The 13147-nt window shown below is 40.9% G+C and overlaps 2 protein-coding genes across 2 annotated transcripts; both read right to left on the bottom strand.

Moving 5' to 3' along the window:
* Positions 1–1301: 1301 nt before the first annotated feature.
* plex9.2 (PML-like exon 9.2) lies at positions 1302–4764 on the bottom strand. Its single transcript, XM_084185589.1, has 3 exons — positions 2971–4764; positions 2696–2795; positions 1302–2162 (listed from the first exon to the last, which is right to left on the bottom strand). Exons 2-3 carry the CDS (start codon positions 2778–2780, stop codon positions 1459–1461), a joined length of 789 nt encoding a protein of 262 aa, XP_084041715.1. The 5' UTR covers positions 2781–2795; positions 2971–4764; the 3' UTR covers positions 1302–1458.
* Positions 4765–5726: 962 nt separating this feature from the next.
* plex9.1 (PML-like exon 9.1) lies at positions 5727–11970 on the bottom strand. Its single transcript, XM_084185590.1, has 3 exons — positions 11570–11970; positions 11320–11383; positions 5727–6591 (listed from the first exon to the last, which is right to left on the bottom strand). Exons 1-3 carry the CDS (start codon positions 11582–11584, stop codon positions 6032–6034), a joined length of 639 nt encoding a protein of 212 aa, XP_084041716.1. The 5' UTR covers positions 11585–11970; the 3' UTR covers positions 5727–6031.
* Positions 11971–13147: the final 1177 nt, after the last annotated feature.

Raw genomic sequence — 13147 nt, 5'->3', positions numbered from 1 at the left:
CTTCCGCTTGAATAAAGGCTGTGTGTCTATGTACGCTGACGACTCAACAGTACACACGTCGGCTACAACAATAAAATAAAATAACTGACCCTTAACATAGAGCCCCAGTCAGTTTTAGAATGGGTAACTAGCAATAGGCTGGTGCTAAATACCTCAAAAAAACTAAAAGCATCATTTTGGAATAATGTGGCCATTGAGCAAGTTGAGGAGACTAAACTACTGGACATGCAACCCGAGGTCTCTTTACAGTCCCCAGGTCCAGAACAGAGGCTGGGAAACGCACAGTATTAAATAGAGCCATGACTACATGGAACTCTGCCACCCCAGGTAACTCAAGCTAGCAATAAAAAACGGATAAAAAAAAAAAACCCGGATAAAATAACATCTTACGGCATGACAGGGACTGTGAAGAGACAGACATTTATTATGTATCTGATACAAGGTTCGGATACGACTGTGATATGTGGTTGTCTCGCTTGGCTAGCTTAAGATGAATGCACTAGCTGTGAGTCGCTCTGGATGGGAGCATCTGCTAAATGACTAAATTGTAATGTAAATGTATATTATTTGTTGTGTTTCCTGTTTGGACCCCAGGAAGAGTAGCCGCTGTCTCGGCAGCAGCTTATTGGGGATCCTAATAAATAATAAATCAAACTTATGGCTTCACACCTGTGTGAGTGAGCTGGTGACTCTTAAAATTACACCGGACACTGAAATTCTTCCCACACTGAGAGCAGTGACATGGCTTCTCTCCTGTGTGAGTACGCTGGTGGTTTTTTAAGACACCAGACAGCGTGTAACTCTTACCACACTGGGAGCAACGTTATGGCTTCTCTCCTGTGTGAGTACGTTGGTGTCTCTATAAATATGTGAAATCACAAGGGTGGTGCATTTCCCCCTACTGACACAGTGGGACTAGAAGGTCACAGGTACTAATCTTGCCGATCCCCTTTCTCAAAATATGTATATTTATAGTCTTCTACACGCCTTTTTAATGTACATTTTTCTCAGCAATGTAACAAGCCCATGACTTAATTGGTAAAGTAGAATTTGGAAAGGAGCGCTGGGGCCGCATGCATCAAGCGTCTCTGAGTAGTGGCGCTGATCCAGGATCAGGTCCCCCGTCCTTGTAATATTATTAATTTGGATTTAAAAGGCTAAACTGATCTTAAATCAGCACTCCTATTCTAAGATGCTTGATACCTCTTTGTAAATGCTATGGCTAACACTTACCATGGGAGGGCAGCAGGTAACCGTTCTAACCAATCTCTGGTTGAATTTACCTAATAGATTGAAGTGTTACAAAAAAATAACATCTTTATTTTCTGAAAACGTAATGAATTTGAATAATCACACAAACACATTACAATCCATCACAATGTCAGAATCTTACATTATTTAAATGAGCTGCAGTAATTTAGAACTCCACAACATGTGAAAATGTCCATTTATTTTCACTTAACAACCATTACCCGTTATAAGAGTTGCATTACCCTGGCCTGTGGTGCCCCCTTCGGGCCCCTCTGTGACCTTCACTGCCTGTCTGAAGCTCTTCCACAGGGGGTGCTGTCCCGGTGCCTTACAGGACCCCTTGGCCTTGACCTTGGCTGCAGGAGGCTGCTTGGGTGCTGGCTCTGCCATGGTGAAGCTATGCCTGACGACCTGCTCTGGCGTGGGTCCGAGGGCATCGTAGAGCCTCTGCAGTGCCCGCACATCCTCCAAGGCATCATGCGCCTCGTAGGAAATGCCAACCACTATCCGAACAAGGTTTTCCTGCCGAAAACTCTGGAGACCATGTCCCTTCAGAAGCTCTCGCGCCAACGGGAGTGTGTCCAAGCAACCAGAAACCGCTAACTGGAACTCTGCTTTGAGGTCAAACTCGTCAAGCGCTCTAGCTAGCACAGGGCAGTCGAAGCGACGGATATTGTGACCGACGACCATCGGGCGGTCCAGCATGCGCAGGAAGGCTATGAAGGAGACTAGTACTTCTTCGAGGGAGTTGGTCCGGACGGGGCAGCGATGGTGGTACAGCCTGTGCCTCCGGACCCTGAAGCCGGTGACCTTGGCGGCGCCACGCTGCATCCGACATCGAGGGACACTGTAGAGGTTCAGGGAGTGACCCCCACTTACTGCAGCCAGCTGGACAATTTCACAGCTCTGACCTGTTGGAATGACAAGCATTACAAACACATTACAAACACTCAATCAGTTATAAAGAACATGACAGACCGTATAGAAACAATTGAGACATTCATTTAACAAAATAAATAAATGTGGGTGATGTTTTTCAGTCCTGGTGCTGGAGACCCACAGGGTATGCAGGCTTTTCTTCCACCCCAGAACTACACAACTGATTCAAGGTTAATTCAAATCAGTGATATTCTTTGATTCTATCTGTGTTAGTTCTGGGCTGCCTGAGCCAAAAGCCTGCACACTCTCTTGGTCCCCAGAACCAGGATGGACTGATCACACTAATATGGTGAATTAATATAACCTGCCCTACATGATTATGATTACATTGAATGATTATGAAAAAACGTTGTCTTTGATTGAAAGTTGATAAACATGGCGACAATAACGTTGGTTCTTGATACACTGTTGCAAGATCGAAAGTAGGGACCACCAACTGACTACTACAATGGTATCAACAACACGACAGGCTGCAGTAATGTAGCTAGAATATCGAGTGACTGACCAAGTCCTGTTGTCTCCAAGTCAAAGAAAACCAAACTTCGGCCAGGGCTGGTAGCCACAGCGAGGGGAGAGTTCTCCTTTTCCATGAGTTTTAATCACGTCTATGAATCAGAGAAGACTTGTGAAAATGGAGCTCAAACTGACAACTTACTATAGATGCGCCGTGAATTAAGTTATGAGAGCAAACAATTTGCCAGAGACAAGATAATGAGTTTCACAATGAAACAATACATATTATTAGACCAAAGAAATTCGCTATTTTGCTTTGAATCTTACCATTATATTTTAAACTATGCAGCTAATGTCGGGAATCCCAAACCTAGGACAACAGCACAAACATTGTGGGATGAAGCTCTGGATAGACTTCTTCTTCTTCTTCCTCTTTTTCTTATTCTTCTTCTTCTTGTGCGTTTCATGGCGGACTACATCCCCCAAAGATGTAATGCCGCCACCAGCTGGACGGGGTTGAAAAAACAAGGTAAAAATCAAATCACATTTTATTTGTCACCTGCTTCGTAAACAAAAGGTGTGGACTAACAGTGAAATGGTTACTTATGGGCCCTTCCCAACAATGCAGATAGAAAGAAAATAGAGAAATAATAGAAAAGTAAAACACATAATACTAAAAGTAATAATAGATACACACAGGAAACTAACTCTACATCGTTAGATGAAGTTGTGTGGAAAACGGAATGGGGTGGTGAAATAATTTTCTGTCACGGACAAAGGAACTCAAAAGGGGTGATGATATTAATTAGCAAAAATGCCGATCCGTATGTGCAAACAGTCAGGAATGATTCGCAAGGAAGGTGGACCCTTTTGAATATGAAAGTGGAAGAAAAAAGTGATTTGGCTCATTAATCTATATGGTCCAAATCAGGATGATCCATACTTCTTCAAAAACATTTATACCAATTTATTGAACTTACAGGCAACAAAGGATCAAATTGTTATGGTGATAGACTATCATCACCGTGGACTTAAAGAGATCACAAATATTATGGACGCGTTAGAAATAGTGGATATTTGGAGACAGTCTCTGAATGACGAAACTCTGGAGAGACTTGATTACAGCCTTAACCCCAAAATGGAGGAGGCAGGGAACTGGTCTGTCTGCCCAATATAAAGGATCCAAACTGGAGGAGGAATAAAAATAGCATAAATAGGGAAGTATACCAGTTTCATTTGAGGACCAGGATGTTGACAGCTGTGCCATACAGATTGCAAAATAGCTGGTTCCATGGCACAGGGTGTATGGGTTGTTATATATAACGAAGCAAGAGAGCAGAGAGAACAGCCTATGACCTGGGTGGCTGGAGTCTTTGACAATTTTTAGGGCCTTTCTCTGACACCGCCTGGTATAGCGGTCCTGGATGGCAGGGAGCCCTAGTCGGACATTCCAAAAATGTCGCTTCACGGTTCCCACCACAATTGCAACACTTCACATTCTCCTCACTTTTACAACACATGAGATGATCTCTTCCACAACATGGACATCTAGGCTTTTCCCTTCTGCAGACACTTTCTCTAGTGAGACTACTATCAAAGATTGTCTATTATATTGACAAGACTGTCAAGTGACCGCTCTAACAATGGAAATACATGTTCTCAAAGATGGAAGGCAGGCGAGATCAGGTGGGACCATTCTAGAGGGCAGATACGCGTGTGAACAACAGGCCATAGAGATAGATAGAGGACTCGTCTTTGTATCTTTATAGCGTCTGTGACAGCATGGGCAGTGTCATTGAGGCTATCTCCATTTTAAAGTAGTCCGTTTTCTTCTTCTTGGCATTCTCTCAACCAGCTTCATGAGGTAGTCACCTGGAATGCATTTCAATTTCAAAGTGTTGAATTTGTCTTTCTGCCCACAATTTCATTTAAAGTACTCCAAAAAAAAATTTCATCATTCTTTATATCATTGATCTTGGCTTTATAATACAGTTTTTTTTCTTCTTGTTGTTGAGTTTAGTTACATAATTTCTCAATTTGCAGTAAGTCAGCCAGTCAGATGTGTAGCCAGACTTATTAGCCACTCCTTTTGCCCCGTCTCTTTCAACCATACAGTTTTTCAATTCCTCATCAATCCATGGAGTCGTAACAGTTCTAACAGTCAATTTCTTAACAGGTGCATGTTTATCAATAATTGGAAGAAGCAATTTCATAAATTCATCAAGTGCAGCGTCTGGATGCTCCTTATTAATCACATCAGATCAACAAATATTCTTTACATCATCCACATATGTATTATCTCTTATACACTATTTTAGGACTAATTTAGTCTGCATTTCGAAAGGAACCATATAAGAAGTGTGGGTTTAGAAAGGAACCATCTAAGAAGTGTGGGTTTAGAAAGGAACCATATAAGAAGTGTGGGTTTCGAAAGGAACCATGTGAGGAGACGTCAGGAGCGCTGGAATCCCATAACAACTAGAACCGCCATGACTTGATATTTCAATTATTATTATTATTTCAAATATTCAATAATAAATAATGCATGCTTTTTTTTAATATATAAGTTAAGGTAGCTAATTTACGAAAAACTTAAAGGTACATACATGACTACCGGTAGGTACTGTTCAAAGACACAGCTCGCAGTGAGTGAATAGATATGTTTCCATAACTGACATTCCTTACCGTCATCTCTGCAGATCTAACTAACATCCGATAACCCAAACTACGTCTTGAGTGGCAACTTTAGAAACCCCCACGTCCTTACATGGTTCCTTTCAAAACGACCACTCCTTTCGAAACCCCCATTTTCCTGAGAGGTGCACTGGGAGATGATATAGAAGCTGGACCCCTCTCGACCTGAAAAGCGCAGTCCACTAATTAGTTGTCCAACCAAAACGTTTCCCCGAGATTCTCATATAGCACTATTAACGTTATTGAGAAGCACAGAATCCCTTTAGATTTCTTTAGATTTTATCCCCAGTTTCCATCCAACTTAATAAAGTCATCAGTTTCTCATTTCTTCAGCCAAGAAGAAAACAAATATCATGTTTCTTTCATTAATAAACATTTTCAAATGTAACAATTTTATAAACCATGTTTTTTATTTTTCACACACTACCACATGATTATTGTTTGCTAAAATTGTACATTACAATATTTACAGTTACAAGTTTTTATTTTATTTTTATACTGCGGACATGATCATCCACAAAAGTACTATATGCACGGGAAAGACCAGGGCACACAGATATGCCGCAAATTCAAAGGACTTCCTAATGTCTTTCTCTAGATTGAAGAGCTACAAGTAACCGTGAAAACACACTTAAAAACAGCACAACCTGCGTGTGTAATAAAATAAAATAAATTGCACAGATGCTTCCCTCGATCAGAAAGCCCTTCTAGGGTTAGAGGCGTGTTGCAGGGGAAAGGTTTGACGGTGCACCACCAACTGGCTGGGACTCCATTTCTGATAGAGCTCCTGCAGGGCCTTGACATCCTCCAAGGCGTTGTGAGCCTCGTACGTTTTATGGAGGAACACACGGACCAGGTGCTCCTGAGAGTACCTGGTCAGTCTGGATGAAAACATCTCCTTACTAATCAAGAAGGTGTCTAGGAAACCAGACACTACTTCCTGGAACTCGTGCAACAGGGAGCATTCCCCCAGAGCCCTGGCCAGCACGGGGCAGTCGAAACGCCGGGCATTGTGGGCCGCCAGTAGGGGCTTGTGGAAGGAGCGGAGGAAGGTGATGAAGGAGGTGAGGGCCTCTCTGAGGGGGATGGTGTCCACCGGTTGACCGTGTAGGAGCAGGGTCTGGTGGTCCCTGACGGTGAACCCTGTGACAATGGAGGCCTGGTTCGTCATGCTGCAGTGAGGAAGAGCGTACACGTTGAACATCCTCTCCCCGCTGATGGCCGACAGCTGGATGATGTCACACACAGATGTGTCTATGGAGGTAGATGAGAGATACCGTCACATTTAAAGGACAGTACTGTTTACCCTTTTGCCCTGTTAAACTCTATCACAGTTGGGTTAGGGTTATGGGTTAGTAGGGTTAATACGTGCCCGTATTGTGACAAGGCTGGATTCACATGGATGATATGAACGATACACTCTTAGAAAAAAAGGTGCTTCCTAGAACAATTAAAGTGTGCCTCGGCTGTTCCTGTAGGAGAACCCATTTTGGTTCCTTGCGAAACCCTTTATGATTAACGTAGCACCTGTATTCTAATAGGGGGGGAATTCTGACCTGAGTTAAGCGCACATAAATGGAACCTAATTCCCTTTTTATGCACTTTTCTCTCTACACTTATTCTGACCTCGAACTTAAGCATGAGAATATCATGCTATTCATCAGCTATTCATTTGGGGTGGAGATAAAATAAATGAAGGTGTGGCAGAGGTGTCTCCAGATACACCGCATTCTGACCTTGACTTAATTCCCTCATAATTCCACCACCTTTATAAAGGCAAGCAACCTGTCGGTTCCAAGTGGAACAACATCTACTTTATTTTTTTCCGATAGCAATAACACCATTCTCCATGCACTGTAATTTACCAATTGATGAGAGCTATTGATAAGAGCTAGATAAATGAGTAAGCCATTTGGATAAGGGGATTGTAAATATGACCTTATGATTGCTGGACACAAATGTGGAGACAAATGTGAAACCAGTCATATGGCAGCAAACAAAAGCATATCAACATATAATATAATAATAATAATAATATGCCATTTAGCAGACACTTTTATCCAAAGCGACTTACAGTCATACGTGCATAAATTTTTTGTGTATGGGTGGTCCAACATATCACCTTTTCCACAGTGAAGTTTATATAATTCTGGCCTTATAACTTTCAGGGATGAAATTTGGAGATCCAAGCTATAAGCTTCTGTAGCCATGCGCAAATGACAGTATAGCGCCAAACCTACAGAGTTGTTTTATGATTTCTAGAATGTTTTACTCTGAACAAAAAAACGCAACATGCAATAATTCCAACGATTTTACTGAGTTACAGTTCATAAGGAAATCAGTCAATTGAAATAAATAAATTAGGCCCTAATCTATGGAGTTCACATGAATAGGAATATAGATATGCATCTGTTGGTCACAGATAACAGAAAACCAGTCAGTATCTGGTGTGACCACCATTTGCCTCATGCATTGCGGCAAATCTCCTTTGCATAGTTGATCAGGCTGTTGACTGTGGCCTGTGGAATGTTGTCCCACTCCTCTTCAATGGCTGTGCAAAGTTGTTGGATATTGGAACACGCTGTCATACATGTCGATCCAGAGCATCCCAAACATGCTCAATGGGGGCATGTCTTGTGAGTATGCAGGTAATGGAAGAACTGGGACATTTTCAGCTTCCAGGAATTGTGTACAGATCCTTGCGATATGGGGCCGTGCATTATCATGCTGAAACATGAGGTGATGGTGGCGGATGAATGGCACGACAATGGGCCTCAGGATCTCGTCACGGTATCTCTGTGCATTCAAATTGGCATCGATAAAATGCAATTGTGTTCGTTGTCCATAGCTTATGCCTGCCCATACCATAACCCCACCATGGGGCATTCTGTTCACAACATTGACATCAGCAAACCGCTCGTCCACACAATGCCATACACGCAGTCTGCCATCTGCCCGGTACAGTTGAAACAGGGATTCATCCGTGAAGAGCACATTTCTCCAGCGTGCCAGTGGCCATCAAAGGTGAGCATTTGCCCACTGAATTCAGTTACGATGCCGAACTGCAGTCAGGTCAAGACCCTGGTTAGGAAGACGAGCACGCAGATGAGCTTCCCTGAGACGGTTTCTGACTGTGCAGAAATTCTTCGGTTGTGCAAACCCACAGTTTCATCAGCTGTCTGAGTGGCTGGTCTCAGACGATCCCGCAGGTGAAGAAGCCGGATGTGGATGTCCTGGGCTTGCGTCGTTACACGTGGTCTGCGGTTGTGAGGCCGGTTGGACGTACTGCCAAATTCTCTAAAACGACGTTGGAGGCAGCTTATGGTAGACATCTCTGGTGGACATTCCTGCAGTCAGCATGCCAATTGCATGCTCCCTCAAAACTTGAAACATCTGTGGCATTGTGTTGTGTGACAAAACTGCACATTTTACAGTGGCCTTTTATTGTCCCCAGCACAAGGTGCACCTGTGTTATGAGCATATTGTTTAATCAGCTTCTTGATATGCCACACCTGTGAGGTGGATGGATTATCTTGGCAAAGGAGAAATGCTCACATCTGTGCACAACATTTGAGAGAAATACGCTTTTGTGTGTATGGGAAATGTCAGTGATCTTTTATTTCAGCACATGTTAAATGTTGCATTTATATTTTGTTTCAGTATTATTAAATGTCAGGACTTTTCACAGTATCTTTTTTTCCCAATTTGAATCATGTTAAATATTAGCCACTATCGGTAGCCACCGTCAGTTATATATACAGTACATTTATAACTGTCACATTTTGCATCATTCCAATACATCGTTAGTTTACCTTTCTTTCCTCTGTCACGTTCCTGTGGTTGTTCCTGGGGATCGCTAGCAATAGTGTATCATATAAGGCTAACGTATTACAAGTTGGGCAATAATTTGGGACATGTAGCCTATTTGAATCATTATGGAAAGCAGATCATGTAGCCTGGGGCAAGATCCATGACTATTGGACCATTATCACAGTTCCATTATTTATTATACTGTTCAACTTTTATTGTACACTTTTCTCACCTTCCAATATTTCATGGGTTGAACAATTGAATATGGCAACAACATTCAGAATGAATCAAACCACTATTTTTGATTCACCATTATATTTTGTTTGTAAAGGCTCTCCAAATCTGTTTTATTATTATTCATAAATACTTTCCGAACCCTAAATAATATACAAGATCAGAGTATTTTTTTATCTACCAATTGGTGCCGAAAAGATTACGAATATGCGTGATTTTATATGCCTTTCTTTAATTGATCCCTAATATTCGGACCCATTCCATATATTCTAGTATACGAGTCTGTTGAGAAAATTCAAATTAAAGGTACACCAAATTTAAAGGGATGGCTTTAGATAAATGTACTTATAACCCTACTGAATGAAAACTCCATGAGAAAATCTGATGACCAGCAAGTGGGAGGGTTTTCAGCTGCTGAATTACATTTTCTCAGCGCACGCAAGGGAACCACGCCTGCAACCCGTTACGCACCTACATAAGGTAAGTCTGAATACCAGCTACTGAGAAGTGCGTAGGAAAGGCGTACATTTTCTAAGTCTGAATTGGTTTATTAACGATAAATACAAGAACATAGCTATCCTGGTCCATCAAGGGGCGGCAGGTAGCTTAGTGGGTAAGAGCGTTGTGCCAGTAACCGAAAGGTCGCTGGTTCTAATCCCCGAGCCGACTAGGTGACAAATCTGTCGATGTGCCCTTAAGCAAGGCACTTAACCCTAATTGCTCCTGTAAGTCGCTCTGGCTAAGAGCGTCTGCTAAATGACTAAAATGTAAATGTAAAAATGTAAGTGAGCCAGTAGACATTGCGTAACTTGTTTTCACACACCACTTCCTCAGAGAGAGCAGGGATCAAACTGTCACGCTATAAACACCCACGCACATCTTTGTCACACATATACTGTATATACATAATTCTTAAAAAGTTATTGAATTGTATACAGGGTTTCTTAGAGCTAACATTTACAATACTTTGTGTCTAGTCTACTACTAAATGGGGAAATGCAACAACAACAAAACGGTTATTTCCAGTGGTAAAGTACTTAAGAAAAATACTTTAAAGTATTCCCCCCCCCCAATTGTAAAGTGGTTATCCCACTGGCTATAGGGTGAACGCACCAATTTGTGAGTCGCTCTGGCTAAGAGCGTCTGCTAAATGACGTTAATGTGCCCTTGAGCAAGGCACTTAACCCTAATTGCTCCTGTAAGTCGCTCTGGATAAGAGCGTCTGCTAAATGACTAAAATGTAAAATGTAAAAAATGTTAAAGCACTACTTAAGTTGTCTTTTGTGGTATCTGCACCTTACTTTACTATTTATATTTTTTACATTTTTTTCTTCACTACATTCCTAAAGAAAATAATAGGCTTTTTACTCCATACATTCTCCCTGACACCCAAAAGTACTCTTACAGGAAAATGGTCCAATTCACACACTTATCAAAAGAGCATCCCTGGTCATCTCTACTGCCTCTGATCTTGAGGACTCACTAAACACAAACGCTTCATTTGTAAATTATGTCTGGGTGTTGGAGTGTGTCCTTGGCTATCCGTAAATTTAAAAAAATCACGATTGTGCCGTCTGGTTTGCTTAATATAAGGAATTTTAAATGATTTATACTTTACTTTTGATAGTTAAGTATATTTTAGCAATTACATTTACTTTTGATATTTAAGTATACTGTATTTAAAACCAAATACTTAAGACTTTTACTCAAGTAGTATTTTACTGGGTGACTATCTTTTACTTGAGCCATTTTTTATTAAGGTATCTTTACTTTTACTCAAGTATAACGATTGGGTACTTTTTCCACCAACGGTTATTACCCTCATTCTACTGTAAGTCTATTACTTTCTTTTTATTATAGAGGCTTTTAACACAAAACGGTAAAGTACTCTATCAACCTAACAATATTAAACACAAGAGCATATATTTTGTACAATACCTAATCCGGTAGTCTCCAAGTCAAAGAATACTATGGTGTGATCACCAGACACCGCTCCAATACCCTGGATAAGCAAAGTACAGTCAGTCAAACATGTATGATATCGTCATTATAAATGAATGACTTGGCGTTCAGTGTTTAAAATAATAGCAATATTTTCCGTTTCTGTTTTAAACACGAAACCGTTTTAAAAACAATCATGTGTCAATGATATTAAAATCAACAACTGGTCAATGGAATATCATTTTACCGAAGAGGACTGCATAACGACGTCGAAACTGTCAAAATCCTAAGTAGTCTCTCAAATCATGCCGTTTGCCGTCGAAGTAAGTAACGTTCCCTTTTATATTGCAGTCTCATAAATAATAGTTAATACAGGTGTGGCCACAAGAGATGGGGCAAGCCGTAAGAGCGAACCGATACTTAAACAACGTTACTTTCGTTTCAGACATCGCTTCTCAACATTAAACCATTTTAAAGAAATGCGTTCCGTTGTTGAATCACCCTGGCATTGCTACAGGAAAGGGATAGTAGGAAGTGAAGAATAACAACCGGTCAGATGACTATTTTCAAAAGAATTTCGTCAATACAACGAACAAATGTAGAATATTCCACACACCGTTCGCCTGGTTTCATTCTCCTGGCTGGAATGACTCGTGATGCATGTTTTACCATACAAAGAAAACACAGTAGTCCATATCCAAATTATAGGTTTTCATATGACAACGAATCATAATACTTGTCTGATATATTCAACCATATTCCTGCGATTTTAATAATTGAGTGACTTGGAAAACGCAACTAACTCATTTTGTAGGACAACAATTTATTGACACAATCCACACCAGTTTGGCTCCAGTTTCGCTTTTTTTAATAAGCCCATGATTTTTGTTTTAACAATCATAGACATATATTTGTATCTTAAAAACGAAGAAATATTACACAAACTGCCCCTTATATACAAACAAATGTGTCCAGAGTAGCACACACAAAAAAAGAGATACAATTGCTAAAGTAGGCTTTTTTTCTGTAGCACAAACATGAGTCTTTTTTTTTAGCCTGTAAAAACAACTGAACATGATTAATATTATATAAGGAGTCATACACAGGACAATATTTTTTATAACAGGCATTTACACAATGTACACTCATAAGCATGATCATAAATACAACATACATACTGTATATAAAACACAAGAAAACGACAAGAAAAAGCAGAGAATTGCCTTCCAGTGATAGGTACATTCACTTTAGCAGGACACCATTGGCCAATAGTAGCCTTACAGGGTGTACAAATACCGTCTTAGTTTAGCTTGTGGGTATTTGACCAGTAGGAATAGTTATTTTTCTCCCATGCTGCTCAACAACCCCCAGTGCACCTCTCTCAAACGGAACTTCTGAGTTTCTGATAACCAGGGTCGAATTCATTAAGGCACACCGTAGCAAAATGCTTGGCAACGTAGAAACAAAAACAAGCGGTTGGTAGTCAGTTCAGGTAGTCCCTCCCTGTTTCAGGATGTTTTCTTCAGTCTGATACTAAACAGTTTGGTTGTGACTGGTTAAGGTGCCTCTCCCTAAAACAACACCATGATTCGGAAATTTCCGCTGCTCCACCCTAATAGTAGACCACAAGCAGCAAGTCCAGTCTACCTGTTTCGGACAGAGTGGGCAATCCGGATGGCACATTTAAGAAGAGGCAAGCTTGTGACAAAAACATAGGCAACATGATATTCCTTATTCATTATGATGACTATTCTGCATTTAAGTCCTACCCCTTGCCCATGACAAGACCGTGATTGTGTTGTTTCAAATGTGTACTTGTTGTAAA

Source organism: Coregonus lavaretus, assembly GCF_964263955.1.
Source record: "Coregonus lavaretus genome assembly, chromosome: 21".
In the NCBI taxonomy this organism is placed as follows: domain Eukaryota; kingdom Metazoa; phylum Chordata; class Actinopteri; order Salmoniformes; family Salmonidae; genus Coregonus; species Coregonus lavaretus.
Note: the sequence above shows the minus strand (reverse complement) of the source record. Positions and strands in the feature narration are given on the sequence as shown.

What these genes read in the sequence shown, in the direction of transcription:
- plex9.2 (XM_084185589.1), bottom strand. Translation starts at nt 2,780, where the DNA reads ATGGAAAAGGAGAACTCTCCCCTCGCTGTGGCTACCAGCCCTGGCCGA. An exon ending in CTTGGAGACAACAGGACTTG is followed by an intron (nt 2,163 to 2,695) that starts GTCAGTCACTCG and finishes TCATTCCAACAG; the next exon opens with GTCAGAGCTGTGAAATTGTC.
- plex9.1 (XM_084185590.1), bottom strand. An exon ending in CTTGGAGACTACCGGATTAG is followed by an intron (nt 6,592 to 11,319) that starts GTATTGTACAAA and finishes CTACCTCCATAG; the next exon opens with ACACATCTGTGTGTGACATC.